Source organism: Cryptomeria japonica, chromosome 5 (genome assembly GCF_030272615.1).
Source record: "Cryptomeria japonica chromosome 5, Sugi_1.0, whole genome shotgun sequence".
In the NCBI taxonomy this organism is placed as follows: domain Eukaryota; kingdom Viridiplantae; phylum Streptophyta; class Pinopsida; order Cupressales; family Cupressaceae; genus Cryptomeria; species Cryptomeria japonica.
Window position 1 is genome coordinate 668,233,902 of NC_081409.1, and position 18,154 is coordinate 668,252,055.

The window sequence follows — 18,154 nt, forward strand, 5'->3', positions numbered from 1 at the left end:
TCATACTTCTGTAACATTGTTTTTTATATTCATCTGTCTGCATATTATGTGCATGGCATAAATTTTTTACGAATTGAAATTGTCCTCTTCAAAAAGCTTTCATTTGGTGTTGAAGTTGACCTTGAGTTACAGTTTAAAAGAATGGTTTCGGAAATTGAAATGTATACACTATGGAGTCATTGCTTAAACTATTTTTTAGCAAATTTTGAGTGTGATTCTTAGTGATTCTTAGCTATGTTGATTAAATAATGGATATTGAACTTTCTTTCCAAGATGAGCATTTTTGTTGTTGTTTGAAATATTGCAATAAGGCTTTCATCCCTTTTGGAGGAGACAGAAAGATCATAATCTCAAAGTTCTTGCATTAAATTGTACACATTGTTTGTTAGTTTTTTTGAAATAGATATGCTTGAGTATATTTATCAAAGAGGAATGCCTTTTAGATATTTTAGATATTTCTTACCGCGTTTATTAAAATTCCCTGTGTAAAATATTACCAAGGTTCAAATCTTTAAAGCTGAAATCATAGCATGGAAATGCAGAAATCATGGACTTGTGCCATTTTCTTTCCCCAACTCCAGAGGAGCAAGCAGCACGCATAGCAGCAGTTGAACGTGTTTCAGGAGTCATCAAATATATATGGCCTGATTGCCAAGTATTTTTTTTCAACTTGTTGAAATTTAGTGTTGACTGGTAGAATCATACAATATCTGTAGTAGGAGTCAGACTTCATAGACATTTTATATACCAAGTATATTATATAGATATTGCAAGATGACAATGAATAATCATTGAAAGATGGTCTGTTGATATGCAGGTGAAAGTGTTTGGATCATTCGGGACAGGGCTGTATTTGCCCAGTAGTGACATTGATGTAAGTGTTGATGTCTGCTGACTCAAAATGTGCACACACAAAAATCCATTATTAATTTTTTTATTTATCAGCCACTGGTTCTCATGATTGTATGAATGTAGCAAGGGTTGTTATTTCATCTTAAGATGTCATTCCACCCATCTTCCCCCAGAATGGTGTCTTTACAAAGCAAAATGTGCAGTTTGTTTTGATTTCAGTGCCTCATTTTTGAAAATTCAAGTATTGCTTGCATCCAACAAAGCTGATTGTTGGGTAATAAAAACTGATGAACATCAATATCCAAATTTGAGATTACTGATTGGATTCTGTGATATATCCTAATTGTCTGCGAATTTGCTATCATGAATTTCTTAAGTACTCTTGAATACTTATGCTGGCGAATAAACAGATCTCTATCTGCCTAAAAGAACTGAACATCTAATTGTTTTAAATGCATGAGATCATGTTAGGTCACGACAAAACTTCAATAGAGATCTGACTACAACTTTTTAATATATACAATCTACTTTGCCTGATTTCCTTAGAATCCCCTTCTTTAACCAAACTGAAATGGTTCTTGTGCTTATCCTGGTTCTTGTTCTCCTCACGACCATCTTGGATTCTTCAAAATTGCCAGCTCCTCCTTGTAAATGCCATCAGTGTTTCTAGGATGAAAGCATGGCGGGGGCTGCTGAAAGTTATATTAGCAACAAAAAAAAAAACTTAATGCAAACCATAAATTATAATTTAAATGGCTACAATTTTTTGAATTATATAGTGTTTTGATTTACTTTTTTAATTTGAATGCTAATTGTGCACGTAATAATGGTATTGCATTTATTGATCTTTATGTCTATATGGTTTTATGTAGATATTTCCAAATGCTCCAAAAATATTAGCATTTATTGTGCTTGTACCCACATTATTTATGTTTCCTAGTAATATAGGTTTATATTGCTAGCCTTGCTTCCTATGATAAATAGTAATAAAGCCATCTACATAAACAATAAGAATGACTATATCATTGATGATTCCACTGTACTTTTGACATAGAGAGTGGGACGAGATTCTAGAAAGTCTCTTCTTAAGCTCTAAAATGATCAATCTCAGTGTACCATTCTCTTATTGCATGCTTCAATGGACTACTCACCAAGTACCTGGCGAGTAGTAAAAAACTCGTGAGTTTGGCAAAAACTCCGCAAGTCCATGCCAAAAACTTGGCCGTGCAGAAACAAAAGGCAGCAATGTCAAAAAAGGTAGTCATTTGATCATTTTGTGTCTTCTAATTTGCTACTAAGGGGAACAACACCCTCCCAAGCATTTCTTACTTGATTTCCATGAAATTTAGTCAATTTGGAGCGGATTTGAAGTGTTTTTCAAGGCAAAATCAGATTTCCATGTAGGTTTTCTGATTTTTTTTTTTTTAACATTTAATTTCTTTTTTGTTGCATCAAGATTAATAGAAAATCAACAATAGCCTCTCCTAAGTAGTCTAAATTGATTTAGAGTCCAATGAATAAGATTTAACAACATTTTTGACAATTTTTATTGAATTTTTCACTGTTTTTTCAAGAATCTCTAGTTTTTCAAAAAAATTCAAACCCTAACAATTTATTTTTTTATTTTTTTAACTTTCAATGATGTCTAAAATTATTTAAACTCATCGAGTTAGTTTGCTAAATTTTTATACTAAAATATTAACTTTGGGTTTTCACTTTGTGTGTGTAGGTTAACCAGTAATTTATAATGGCAAATACAGTTGGTTCAGATTTAGGCTCTACCCTGTCAGTAGATGCATGCCCATCTGGATATGTAGGGACTTTTCCTAAAGGTGCTAGAGACAATGCTTGGAAGTATGCCTTTAAAGGACTGAAACCTGGGTTGGTAGTATGCATTAAATGTGAAAGAGGATTTCATCGAGGCATAAAACGTCTCAAATACCACCTTACAAGCATCAGTAAGCATGATGCTAAGGTATATCCTGGGGCCACAAAAGAAATAAAAAGCGAAATGAATTCCATACTTGCAGTTGGAGAAGAGAAAAAGTTGCAAAGGGAGAGGGCAAAACTAGCCATGAGAGCATCCATACTTGAATCTCAATTTGCTTCAATCGACCTTGAAGAAGAAGAAGAAGCACTTTAGGGCACAATAGGCTCTCTTTGTGGCCCACGTATCTACAAAACTAGCACCGCCTCAACAACCACTTCAGCTACTTCTAGTAGAGCACCTGCTGCCTACTATATTTGGCTTTGACCTTTTTGATTTCGATAATTGTTTGGAGATGAATTTTGTGGCGTCGCTAGGGTGGACGACTCTCCTTGCATAAATAATAGTTTTGTACTCTTGCTCTTCAAATTATATGGGCACTCCTTTATTGAATGACTCATCACCTAGCAATCTTAGACAACATCTTTATAGGACAATTACCTTTTGTGTGCCCCTTAATTTTGCACTTAGTACAAGATAGTTCATTAGTTTCTTTCTCTACCTTCAATTCTTTTCTCATACTCATGATATCCTGCTGGAAGGCTAGGATTGTTTTCGATTCTTGGTCGTTGGTACCTTCAGTGCTCTTGTCATCATCTATCTTAGTCTTCCATTGGGAGGATTATATTCACTCTTGATGTCCATTGCTTTATTGTAAGCATTGTCGTTCGAGGATGGAGGTGCCACGTTCATCATCTTGTGCAACAAAGGGATCAATCCCTCAATGAACCATTGCTTCTTCAGTCCATTGGCTGGTTGGTTCTTCAACTTTACCAACAACTCCTTGGGTGTACGATTATAAACTTGTACCTTTTTATTTTTTCCTTGCTTAGTGTTGTATATTTTTGCCATGTTCTCATTGTTGTCTCTCAATAGTTTGAACTCTATCTCAAATGCCTTCTTTAGGGTGTCCCATGAGGCTATAGATTCTTGGTCAAGTTCCATGAACTAGTCAATGGCTATACCCCATAGTGTCGTTGGAAATGCTCTCAACCAATAATCTTTGTCTTCCTAGCTGCTTGCTACCAAATGGATTTGTACGTCTTGACTGCCTCATAGGCTCTTCAAATCCGTTCCCCATAAATTTTAAAGTTTCTATCTTTCCACATTCGGATTGGTTGGTGGAGTTGCCATTTTCTTTCCTCAATACATCCCTTATGCTTTTGACCTGTTTAGATAGTTTTGCATTGTATGTTCCAGTGCCTATCTTGTACTCACAACCACATACGAGTCCTTCACTCGTCCACATTCAACATCATTTGCACTTTGGTTATCTTGAGGGCCGTTTTCGCACTCCTTCTATCTAGGGGTCTTTGACTTAGATCCTCCAATTCTTGGCTCTTCTCCCAAGATGGATAATTCTCAAATGTGGCGTATGCTATATGCAAATGCTCTAGTTAAATCATGTCCATGGTCTCTTTCTTCTTCTTTGTCGTTCGATGTTGTCTATACGGATGATTGTCCTAATTGGTCCGGAAGGTTTTGGTATGTTTTGTCATGGAGTGGTAAGTGTGGCGATTTCTTCACACTTTCCCTTTAAGAGTTCTTTAGTGAAGGTTTTCCTCTCTTTTCGACTACGGCTTCAGTTAACTCTTCAGTTTTTTCTTCATTCTCGGGAAGGGCTTTGAATCCGGAATCGTTGGACTAGATTTTCCTCGAATATTTCTTGTAATCTTCTTCGTCATTCTCTTTGTTCTACAATCTAAAAAATATTATTATATGCATGTTATGTGGTACTCTAAACACAATTCCTATTTTAGTTTGCAAATATGTATATAAATATGATTTTTTATATGTTTTTTAATGATGTACCCAAAATGAACCCAACCCCAGATATATATGTTGTATCGACATACTTGAACCCTTATAGCCGAATTTGAACTTGAATTGGTAACTTAGCAAATACATTGCTGTTTTTTCGTTTTGCTTGTGAATTACTTGTTTTTTGAATTTTCTATTGAAATCTCTCTTTTAAATTGTAGATTAGGATTTTTCCAAAGTAACCGAACATTGGATTGGTTAGGATGAACTTGAGGGAACTCATTCTTTAGTGAATATTTATAATATTTTCATTCAGTTAGGGCCTACTTTCTACTTTATTGTTTCAACATTTGCTTTTTTTATGGATTTTAAGCTTGGTGAAAAATGATAAAATTATGAAAAATGGCACACACCATGAAGTTCTAAGTGGCATTATAGGCCTTAATTTGGTCTTGATGGCTGGGGCTCTTCCCTCAACCTTGTCTTATATTGCAACAAGGAATATGCTAGAGGTGTTCCCCTAGATCTGCAAGGGCAATGTCCCTTGAGTTCAAATCTTTGCTTTGTTTTATAAAAAGAAAAATAGGCTACACTGGTTGGAATACAGGAAAAGAAGCATTTTTTTCTTCATTGGGCATGAAATTAGAAAACACTGACTTTTATTTTATTTATTTGCTGAATTTTTCAGCATTTTTTAATTTCTTTATTAATTGAAAACATCTTTATCTTTTGGTTTGCAACTCAGTCCCAAGAAAGGTTTTTACGTTGAAAGAGAGTTCTTTGTGTCTTCACTGAATACTGTATAATTTAATTGAATATAAAGATTGTGGGCCCTTATTAGTTCTTTTTTTGATCCTACATGAGAACATATTTTTTGAATTGTCACATTCAGAAGCATAGGCATATTTGCTATCCAAGGAAAAATTAGAGGCAAAGTGAAAAGTTAAAGGTGCAAAGACATTTTTAATTTGGGACAAGAATTCGATTCTTAACTATTAATGAAATACATTGGCATTACAACAATAGCTTTTGTGCTGGATTTCTTGAACTTAAAAAAAAATGTTCTGTTAAATCTAGTCTTCTAGATGTTGCCTAAATTTTTGGATATATTTTCATGTGAGTATTTGTACATGGGACATTGCTAATTTGTCTGGTGTGCTATTTTCCTGTTTCAAAGAATGAGCTTCTCGGCTTGTCATTTTTTAGGTGGTGATTTTGGATTCTGATGTTCAAGTTCCTCAAAATGGATTGCAAGCTCTTGCAAAAGCCTTGCTGCAAAAGTCTCTTGCAACTAAAATTCAGGTTAAAAACGCTTTAAGTAGATTGGATGTTTTCTACCATACAGATTCGGAAGAATCATTTTCTAGACAAACATTGAAACATTGTTCATCTTTGGCTTGGTTTTAACTAGGTGATTGGGAAAGCAAGGGTACCAATCGTCAAATTTATTGAGAAGAAAAGTAATGTGGCATTTGATGTCAGGTTTGTAATTTTCTAAACATGCTTAAACTATTTGATATTTTTTTCTTAATTTTTGATATCAAATTTAAATTTTGAGATTTATAAATTTGACCATTATTAATACAAGAACTTCTTCAAATTGTAATTTTTAACAAGTTTAAGAGATTTTATTTTAGATTATTGCTCTTGAAAATTAAAAATGTTACAATAGTATCTATTGATGTGTTTTTTAGGACACTTTGAATACAGAATAAAATACTATGTATTCTATCCTCCCTTGAACATAGAAACCTCATATGCTAAAGAATATATGATCAAATAAGGTAACTCCAAGGTTTACAATGCGAACAATCGACTTTAACGTTTGATAGAATCAGTGTATGTGAAATGTTCCCCTTATCTTTTTCTCAACTTCATCACAACAATTTCACCCATTAGCGTTAGCAAAGATGAAACATTGAAAAACATTACATGTTGGCGGTTGTGTTAAAGTTTGATCAGGTTTAGAGGTTATGGTATTTATTTTTTTCTATATAAGATATTGATCGCAAAGTCTTTATAATTTCTTCTTGAATATTAACATATATATGTCAATTTGCAGAAATTATAATATCAAATCTGATGATATGGAGAAGTAAACAATATAAAGAGATTGTAATGCAGATCATAATGGTATATATTATGCTGCTGATGTATGCTTAATCCAACGATTCCAAAATATATATTTTGCTGTAACTTGTTCGGCACTTATTGATTACAGTACCTCCCAAGTCATATTGAATCGGTTTTATATATACAACAGCGGGGACATGTCTCTACGTGAACATAGTCCGCGTAGAGATATGCCTCTACGTAGACATGTCCACAAATTGTTATTGATGACTAACATCGATACACATTGTGATAGAATTAAGTTCGATACACAAGGTAAAGAAGGAAGATTCCGTGAAAATTTACTTGGAAAACAGGTTGATTATTTAGGTCGTTCTGTTATTGTGGTAGGTCCCCTTCTCTCATTGTATCAATGTGGATTGCCCTGAGAAATCGCAATAGAGCTTTTTCAAGCATGTTTAATTCGTGATCTGGTTGAATGACAGATTGCTCCCAATCTAAGAGCTGCTAAATTTTTAATTCGAGATAGGGGACCTATTATATGGAACGTACTTAAACAGATTATGCAAAAACATCCCATATTGTTAAATCGAGCACCCACCTTACATAGATTAGGAATACAAGCGTTTATACCTGTTTTAATAAACGAACGTGCCATTCAGTTACACCCATTGGTTTGGAATTAAGTTCGATACACATTGCAATATAATTAAGTTCGATACACATTATCAAACTGTAGTTACATCAAGGCATTACTAATGATATTGGTATCAGAGTATGCTGTCATTGATAGCATAGTATGATATCAATATCATTAGTATGAATATCGATACTCAATATCGATGTATGAATTATTATCAACAATGCGATAAGTATTGTCAGCATGATTATTATTATTAAATAGTATGAATAACAGCATGATTTACATCATTAGCAAGATTAACAATGGTTATATTTCAGTCATGTATATATGTATATATAATATACATGTGCAATATTATATATATATATATATATATATATATACATGATAGTTATCTTACTATTATTAATCATGTATTATGATAATCAATAATCATAGTGAAATACAAAGAAAAGATAGTAATCACATGCTCAAGGCCGATAGGCCACTTATACATTTGATTTCATCGATGGGAGTAATCCGATCGAAGCTACAAATCATTAACACTCCCTCTTAGCTAGGGAGGATGATTACTATCTGTTGATGTGTCTAAAGTCGCGGAACTACGACTTCATCCGGCCAACGCAAAATAGAAATGCTAAGAATCCTATCCTCTCTTGAGATAAGGAAATCCCTAATGCTATGTTAAGTTGATCAATGGGGATGACCTCAATGTTTCGGTTGTCAGGTCTTGACTTCAGGATAGCTTAGTGATTGATGTGTTTTTGCAGGGAACACAAGGTGTCTTACGATTTTGCAACAAGATGGTCTTCTACAGTTCTCAGACTACGAAATAAGATCAAAAGGGAAGGGTTCAGGAAGCCTAAAGACAAGGATGATAACAGTTGGTGCAGCGGGTAGACAAATTTCGATAAACCAGCTCTTGTTTCTCTAGAGATACCCTCACAACTAGACAAAAGCAGTGCAAGCTCCAAGGGATGATGGATTTTCTGACTGGAGACACTCGTTTTAAGCAGCTAATTCTGGTGTAGCCTAAGATGAACACCCGCGGTTGAACTAAGAACAGTTTGGGTTCAGACTAACCATGCACGGTGACCTACAATCAACAGCCCCCCAATGGTATGAACCAAAAATGCATCAAATACCCCTCTACACTTCACCATTAAAATCTCTGCACTCTAAAATTTAACCAGCTGAAAGAAACTATGCAAACAGACATAAAACGAAGACAACAAACACCATACTTAAATGTTCATATATTTGCTTCAGCTGCCATTACAACAATTTCTGCAGCATCTCTATGCTATGCCTAAAATCTAACCTATTCTAACTTTAAACTCTAACTACAAAATTCTAACTGTCTAACCCTTTACAAAAGAAATGCCGCTGCCTTTTATAGATTTTACAATATGAATCAGAGGCTAGGATGGACTGCATCCAAGGGCCCTGATCTTCCTCCCGGAAGCTGGCAGCTTACCCATGCCCATTAAACTCTTGGTCATCTATCCAACAACCCTCTCAACTGCCTACAATTGTTTGGCATTAATTTGAGTCTATCCGGTAGTTGGACATAACTGTCCACAAAAATATCTTGCGCAGGACCCACAGGCAGTTTACAATAAAACAGTTTCAGTTTTTTAAACTGAACTTCTGGAATTAAATCCAGCTGTGTATTTCTCAGGAATGCATACTTGCTGCATTCGGAGTGTTCTTTGGTCTTTGGTCCCGGTGGTGGACTTTAGCTTGAGTTTCAACGACATGCTTCCCAATGCTTGGTTTAGATCTCGCGCTCCTGCATCTTCTTCAGCTTAGCGCCTGGCTCCTTGACGTTTCAGGCTTTTCTCCTAGTTCTCTGTGATGACTTCCTGTGACTTGCAAAAATTGATTTCACTTTAATAAATCAATTTGAAAAAAATAAATAATTTCATTTAACAAATATTAAATTTTATTTACGACGCTCGGCTTGAGAAGCTCTTTGTGAGATGTATCTTTTAAATGCCCTCGAATGCTTCACCTAAAATGTGAGATTTTGGCTTTCCATTTTAATGCCATCCTTGTGAAATTTCACGCGATTTTACCTTTAATCACCTAAGTCTTGGAATTTTGGGAATACTGGAGGTTTTGCAAGATTTACCTTTTAAGTTCAACCTCCCTTTGGATGCCTTGCTTTGATTTTCGGATTGCTCGGATGAAATGGGAGATGATCTTTTAAGTTATGTTTTCCTGATTTCGGCCCTCTCCTGGAATGAGAGATGTTTCTAAGTTTATAAATGTCCTTGCCTTCACTTTCGACCGACTTTGACAATTCACAAAAAACACCTGAGCAAAATTCGATGATTTAGATGGAGAGGCGCGACTTGGACTTTTCTTTTCCTCTCGGCTTATAAGTTTACTCTCGCAATTTAGCCCTTTTGGCAATTTCGGGCTAAATGTCGATTTTGCAAGCTTTTGTGTTTTTCAGCCTTAAACCTTATTTTGCGATTTAGACTCTCCTTATCTTTGCATACATGACGATTTTGTCAGTTTTGGTGAATCTCGGCTGACTTGGGCTTTATGCGCAATTTTATTTTTCACCTCTCCTCACTTTTCGGCCTATTGAGCCTCTTTGCGAGATTGTGAAGTTTATCATTTTCGACCTCAATGACCATTTCGCACAAATGTTCTTTTCTTCCAATTTCGGCCTGGAAGAGGTGTTTGCAAACTCGAATTTCTCCTTTCTTCAATTTGAATGTCCAACTCACAAAAACTCGGGCATATTGGGGGGGGTTTTGAAAATGTCTAAGTTAAACGCTTTTACCTTTTCCCATTTTCGGGTCAAAAGGGGCCTTTGAAAAGCTTTAGTTTCAACGCTTTTCTCTCACATTGGCAATTTCGGGCTAAAAGGCCCTTTTGAAAAAGTTTTAAAGCGACGCCTTTGGTACCCCTTTGAATTTCGGGTCATTCACCCAAAATGCAAGATATTCATTATTTCGGGCATATTGGGTAAAATTCACAATTTTTGACTCTTTGGTCATTTTTGGGTCAAGGAGAAATTTTGAGAGTTGGAATTCCTTAGTTTCTTTTCACATTTTCGGCCAAAGAGGAGACTTTGAAAATTTGCAAGGGGTTTTCGGGATGGAAGGGCATTTTGTGAATTTAGACGTGGCGATAGGTTTTCGGCCTACTGAGTCGAAACATGAGAGTTGGACGTCTTTTGATTTTCGGGCCTTAGAGCCTTTTTTTCTAAATTTAAGTCATTTCGACCCTTTTCGGCCTACCGAAGGTTATCGTCTCTTGCTTTCTCTGAATGTTCCTTTTGGAGCTACATAATTTTCTGCTTCCTCAATCATTTTTTTAGCCTATAGAGGTCTTTTACGATTTATAGTAGAGTCTTTGGGTTTGTTAACAGGATCCATAGGTTCATTATAATTATTATCTTCATGTATCTCCCTCTGAATCTCAGATGCATGATCCTCTTCCATATTTGTAGGAAACTCACCATCAATTTCATTAATGTTTTTATGATCTTTTGAAAGCAACATCTTAAAATATTACATCCCTTCTTAGTTCAATTAATTATTGTCCAGAGATATAGATTCTATAGGCTTTAGATGATTCACTGTAGCCAACAAATAGTCACTTTTTTCCTTGAGGATTCTAGCTTAGTTCTTTTCTCTTTGGGTATGTCGATGTAAACAAGACAACCAAAGATTCTAAAATGACTTATGTCAGGTTTTATCCCCGTAAATGTTTCTTCAGGAGTTTTGTTATCTAGAAGGGAGTGGGGACATCTATTTTGAATGTAAACAATAGTGCTAGAGGCTTCAACCCAGAAGGAGGTATGAAGGTTTTAGTCATGCATCATAGCTTTGGCTGCTTCTACAATAGTTCTATTTTTTCTTTCTTCTACCCCATTTTGTTGAGGGTTGTCATAAAAAAACACTTCAACAATAGGTTTGCACTAACATGGGCAGATTCTAAGGGGTCTAATGCACAAAAGTGTGCAAGGCGGGATTCCATGGTCCTCATGCATTATATTGCTAGATAAGGTTAGGATTTACTATAGTGCATGCATAAATTGAATGGCAGATTTGAGGCTTGTATGTGCATTGAAAGACAAGGGCACATATAAAGGGGGGTGCTTGCACAAGTTTATGTTTAAGTGAACGTGGATCACACCTAGCATGTAGACATGCACAAGTTTGAGGTCGGATCTTGATTGTTTGTTTGCACAACTTTGTATGTGCTATAAGGGGGTTGACTGTTGCCTTAGACAATTTTAGTATCATTTTCTCCTCTTGAGGGCATATGAGGTAGCTTGTTGAACAACTTTGGATGCATATACATGGTGCAAGGGGGTTGACTCCCGACTTAGTCAAATTTTCATACTTTCCCCTGCTTAGGTCTTGCACAAATATGGACTTGAAATTCATGACCTTAAGGCATTGTGCTTGCAATTCCTGATGGAATCACAAGCAAAGTTACCACTTCTTGCTCTTATATCCATTTCTAATAACAAACCCTATTCACCTTGAGAACTATGACCAAATTGACAACATTTTTCACATCTTGACAACTTTTGACAACTTTGGCAATATGAACAACTTTGACAAGATTTTACAACATTGGACAATATTGACAACTTTTAGCAATTTTAATAATTTTGACAAGAGTTTACAACTTCACCTTCACTCCTCGGCTCAAACATTTGTTTATGAATTCTGGACTTGACCACACTAAAGTCAAGACTTTGCAATCCTAATACATACTAAAGGTTGCCCAACACTCCTATCTTGGACCATCAAGACAAACCCTTCTCTCAAGTAGAGGTTAACAACTATGACTATTGCCAAGCTAAGACAACTAAACTAAAACATCTAAGCTAGGAGGTGAAAAGTGGGGGTCCCCATTTGCAATGGGGCTATGTGTTAAAACGTCACAACAGTATCCCTATGGGCTGAAGCTTGGACACATGGCTGAAAGCTGCCGCTACATATTCAAAGAAAAACAAAAACAAAAAGTGCTATCCTAGATACAAAGGTCTAGAGGCCACATTGTACAAACCTTTAGAACAAAATATGGATTCCAGAACTTATATGTTTGGTGCCAGTCACTTTCGAACTAAGAATGACAAGACTGAAATATTATTATAGGATTCTTCATTTGCCCTTGGTACAAGTGAGGGAGGGAGGGTATTTTTTATGAAATGATTTTTTGTATGAAGTTTCAGTGAAGTTTATCATGATGAAGATTTTTGGTTTTTGATGATTTTGAGTGAAGAGTGCTAGGGAGACATGAAATAATGTTTATTGAATATTTTTGATGATAGCATAAATTTGTATGATGAGATTCTGTTGTGTGAGATGGCCAATCTACTAGAGCAGTCTTTATTTGATGGATTTTTTATGCTAACTGTAAAATTGTGACTGTTGTTTATGGAAATTAATAATGGTCATTCTGAAACAAACACTTTTTTGTTTGAATCCTCAACTCAAAGCAGAAATATTTCTCAAATCTTTAAATCTCCCAAGATGCAACTGTTCCTATTTTAACAGAGTCCTTAAATTTAACTAAAGAGAATTATGCTATTTGGAGGTGATGAATGAAACTGTTATTTATAGTGAAGAGAGTTAGGGGAAATTGTTAATGAAACCAAAAAGATACCTTGAAATCCTCCAGTATGTTGTCCCTGTTATTACTGATGCAAAGAATAGTATTGCTGCTCGGAAACAATTAGCTTCTTTGTATTTTGACTCAAATGCCAGTGAGATAGAGGGATGTGTGAATGAGGGGATAAGATTTAGGGATGAGATTTTCTTTTTCCAAAATTTAACGATGGCAGTGGGATAGAAATTAAAATTATATATAAATTAATGTTTGAAAAATTAATCAAAAAAATAAGTTATCCTACTATCCTATCCTTCAAACAGTCAAGCAACATTTGTACATCTCCTGACTATCCTAGGGATGGTAGGGCATCTTGGAACACATTCCCCAGATAGGAATGTCCCTAGGGATGCCCCTTTCTTTGTAGGGCTATTTCAAAAATGGCCACTTTTGGGGGTGTTGCTTGGGAGAATATTTCATCCCCATTCTGCTGTCCCGAAGACATCTCCACCCTCTAAAACAACAATTTTTCTATGGAGAGTGTTCCCAAGGAACACTAACTTTATTTGAAAATCAAATTATATGCTTTGAAATTCCAAGATGGTGAATTAGCGTGCGATCAAAGTAGCTGACTTTTGTTGAAAAGGCTCTTGAATATATTGTTGAGCTTTACCTTGCTTGAAAAAGGAAATGTTGTAGACTGCAAATTACAAATTGCATCATATACGAAATATTGTACTTAAAAGACAAATCAACTTGGGATAGGGAAGCTCCGGAGGATGGCACTATGCAGGTTTTGGTGCGGCTGCTCTTGCCAGGGCCGAGTGGCCCTAGTTTCTGATTTCTGCCTGTGTTTCTTCATTCCGGTTAGCTGGGGGTTTGGTGTGTGTGCTCGAGGGGGGGGGGACTGATTGGATCGTGCAGTTGGTTGGCTTGGCGGGTGAGCTGATTGGGGTGTGGTGTCAGTTGTTGGTGCTCTTTTCTGATTGTTTGGGTGTGGGTGGCCTTTGTTTTTGGTTTAGTTTTCTTTTTTGGTTCATGCAAATGGTGTTTAGGTTGGATCGGAGTCTGTTAGGGTTGGCGATCATTCAAATCTCTTTGATTCATAAAATAGCTTAGACTATTGTGGTTTGTCTTAACATGGAATTTCCCACATACAAGATATTGTCGAAACTTTGCTAAGGCATGCATGATAGCTAACTTCTCTTTGTCATAAATTGAATAGTGTCTGTCCACCTCTGTTAGCTTCCTACTCTCAAATGCTATAGGATGTTTCTCTTGCATGAGGACTGCTCCGATGCCTTCCCCTGAAGCATCACATTGCAATTCAAATGGCAGGGTGAAATCTGGAATGGCTAGGACAGGGCATGAGCTCATGGTTTCTTTCAATTGTTCAAATGCTTCTTGTGCTTTATCATTCCATATGAAAGCTCCTTACTTGGTTAGATCTGTGAGAGGGGCTGCCATTTTGGAGAAACCTTTAACAAAGTGCTTGTAATAGCTGCATAACCCCACAAACCCCCTAAGTTGGGTCAAGGTTTTGGGGATGGACCATTTCTTAATAGCTTTGATCTTTTCCTCATCAACGCTCACACCCTCTTCATTAATCTTATGGGCTAAGTAGAGTATTTCCTTCATGCCAAATTCACATTTTGACTCCTTAGCGTATAAAGATTCTGCTTCTAAAATTCTTAGGACCTCTTCAACAAGTTGGAGATGTTCTTTCCGAGTTTGCTGTAAGTGAAGATGTCATCAAAAAATACAAGCAAAGATTTACTCAATTGTTGACGAAAGATATGGTTCATACATGATTGGAAGGTAGTTGGTGCGGTTGTAAGGCCAAAGGGAATATCCAAAAATTCAAAGTGCCCATAATGACATCAGAAGGCTGTCTTGGGTACATCTTCCTCCCTCATTCTTATTTGATGGTAGCCTATTCGTAAATCAATCTTGGAGAAATACCTTACTCCATGAAGCTCATCGATCAACTCATCTATCCTTGGTATAGGGTACCTATTCTTAATTCTCTTCTTGTTTAGGGCTCGACAGTCTATGCACATTCTCATGGTGCCATCCTTCTTCTTGACTAGAACAACGGAAGATTCAAAGGGGCTGCAACTTGGTTGAATGTGCCCCATTTCTAGTAGCTCTTTGATAGTTTTCTCAATCTCCTCCTTGAATCTTCAAGGGTGTCTATAGAGAGTGGTAATCATTGGCTTGGCACCTTCTTCAAGCTCTATGGAGTGTTCAAACCCTCTCCTTGGTGGAATTCCTGGTGGGATATCTTCAAAGAACTTCTTATGTTTCCTCAATATGGGCTGCATGTCTATACTTGTGCATAAAACACCAAAATTCTAGCCTGTATGTGCATAACAAAGGTTAATTGCTGCCACATCAAACATGATCCGGACAAAGGATATTAAGTCCAAAGGAAAACAAGAAGGCCACCAAGTAGCTTGATTGCATTTCATTGAGAAGAAGGTTGTAGGGGCAAAATTTGGTCAAGTATAAAAACTTCATGATTTAAAGGATGTGAGCGAACTTCATGTTTGAACATAGGAGAGCGAATTTCATGTAATGATATCTTTTATCACAAAATCTTGCACCCTTACTGAGCTATCAACTCAGCAACATTGTGAAACATGGAAACAACCCTGAAGTGTGGGACCTTGCACAAGGGGGTTGAATCTCTGGAGAAGGCCGGCTTCCTTCTCAATCCAAGTGCAGGTATTGAACCAACTCAACACTTCAAAACTTGCTTCTAAGCCTATCCTAACAACTTGCAGAGGAAAAGGGAAGAGAGAAATGTTTGAAACAAAAGGAGGTGATGCACCAAGAAGCGATTGTTTCTCTCCTTACTCGAAATGACACAAAGAATCAACTGAAATACCCAGGAGATGCACAAACTTTAGTTGTATGAGTGACCCCAACGCATGTATGGAGGTTGGAATTTGCTGAATGTCAAGAGGGGAGAAGGTTTCCCACAAGTCACACTCAGAAAACAAGTAAACACAACATATATGAGAGAAGAGTCACAAAACATACACCTATGATGAAGGTAAGGAAACATACACAACATACATAAGTTGAAGGAAGGCAAGAATGGTGATTTCAATTCATTATAAGGCCAATGGCCAAACTTACAGTTGCAAAAATGCAAGATAAATATAAGAGAAGTGAAAGAGCATAGAATAGCTCAAGCCAATAGGGAGAGAACCTTTTACAATGAGGCTTAACAACCTTTATATAGAAAAATGGTTACAAGAGTGATCATGACCCCTATGTGTGCGGGCAAATGTCAGTCTGGGAGTGTAGGGAAGTGCATGCACTTGACTTCTGTACATGCAAGCAACCTAGCCATACCGTGAAAAGGCAACCCTGAGAAGGGTGGATTGAGTGACCTTCCAAATTTAGAGCATGCACATGACATAAGTCACCACAACAAGCATGGCCCCGTACCTCCCTTGATGGAAATCCTGCCTAAAACATTAAATGCACCCTTGGGCACAAGTCACAAAAGTCGTCGGAGCATTTAAAGCTTTGAGTGTTGATCATGCCATTCGGAAGTGTTGCCAGCCGGAAAGAAGTCAGAGGACTTCGGAAACTCGGGTTCTCTTAGTGGGAAAGACAAGGAAAGAACCTCAAAACCTTGAGGTTCCGGGAAAGAGAAAGGAGAGCAGTAGGGAACTTCGGAACCTCGGGGTTCCAGAGTTCTGGGGAATTGAAAAAAGGGCTAAGGAAGGAACTTCGAAACCTCGAGGTTTCGGAGTTCCGGGAAGGAAGAAGGGAAGCAAAGAAAGAGAACTTCGGAACCTCGGGATTCTGGAGTTCTAGAGAAAGAAAGGAAGAAAGGCAAGGAGGGAACTTCGGGACCTCGTGGTTCTAGAGTTCCGGAGAAGGCAAGGGAAAGGAACTTCGGAACCTCGAGGTTTCGGAGTTCTGAGGAACTGAGAAGGAGGCAAGAAAAGGTGGGATTTAGCAAAGGAACTTTGGAACCTTGGGGTTCCGGGGAAGGGAAGAAGAAGAGAAAGGAACTTCGGAACCTCAGGGTTCTGGAGTTCCGGGGAGGAGAAATGAGAGGCAGCAAAGGGAAAGAACTTTGGAACCTCGGGGTTTCGGAGTTCCGGGGAAGGAAGAAAAGGCTAAGGGAGGAACTTCCTATGGGCAAGGCAACACCTCACACTTCATAATTCTTCTGCTTTTCTCCTTGATCAACTGGGCAGCTCTGGTCCATGGATCATATCTCTGATTGGTTCTCACTGCTGGATCAAGGGTGTCATAAAAAATGACAACATTTTTGGCGATTTCTGTGGGATGCTTGTGTAATATCTCCTGTATCAATATGACTGAAAAATACAAGAGATATTTGCTAACAATCTGCTTTTCAATCTATGTGTAGTGCTGTTGCGTGTCTCGGAATTTTCAGATTTGGTGTGGAGTTCAGAAGCACACATTTATCATGAAAGATCAGCAATAAATGACTACTATTTAAAAGGACAATTTATCCAAGTGCTCCCACCATCAAGTTATAGTGTTTATACTAATTTAAACACACAAATATACACTTGCATCTTGCTGGCATTTTGACAAACGGTTGGCACAAGTCCTCAGAAAAGTAGATGCAATATACATTGGAATTAATGCAAAAACTACAGACTCCATTACTGAGTACAAATGACTCTTACATTAATAAGAGGACTATGTAATAATGCATCAACAAATGCTTCAGACTTAATTTATTCACTTCCTCAATGTCTACAAATCTGAATACATATAGCAACTGAAATCATATTAAATGTTCATGAAAACGATTGTGATATGAACTTGGCCAAATCGCTTATGAAGAAGAAGCAATATCCGTGCCAAATAATCCTTGAATGCGCAAAATCGAAGTAATTAGGAGTGCCGCTCTTGCTGTTATAGCGCCTAGCTGGGATCCCAATGCTTGGCTAGCCGAACCTCCTCCAATCTGCTCCTAGATTAATTGCTATTCTTCCTCCTCAAATTCGCTCAACATCAATGTGACTTTAGATGCTCCTTGAAGATGATATGGGCAGAATCGAGGGTATGGACAGTCTGATGTTAATTCTGACTAGACCCTGTTTGATGGCAAAAACCTCCTCCAAACTTCTTCAAATTACTCCCATAGGAGTTGCCTTCCCTTGAACTCCAAATCGCTTAACCCAAGTGTGAAGTTCAAAGTTCCCTTGGGAAGCTGTGAGCAAAATCGTGGTTAGAGACGCAGACCAGTT

The 18,154-nt window shown here is 37.1% G+C and overlaps 1 protein-coding gene across 4 annotated transcripts in view; it reads left to right on the top strand.

Annotated features, from left to right (window-relative positions):
- The window catches only part of LOC131054877 (uncharacterized), a 253,597-nt gene that overhangs the window by 37,503 nt on the left and 197,940 nt on the right, over positions 1-18,154 (top strand). For all 4 annotated transcript variants that reach the window (XM_057989514.2, XM_057989511.2, XM_057989512.2 and 1 more), the window contains 4 exons: positions 543-655; positions 818-874; positions 5,807-5,902; positions 6,012-6,082. In XM_057989514.2, coding sequence (XP_057845497.2) covers positions 548-655; positions 818-874; positions 5,807-5,902; positions 6,012-6,082 — 332 coding nt within the window. In that variant the 5' untranslated portion in view covers positions 543-547. The remainder of the gene's footprint in view (positions 1-542; positions 656-817; positions 875-5,806; positions 5,903-6,011; positions 6,083-18,154) is intronic.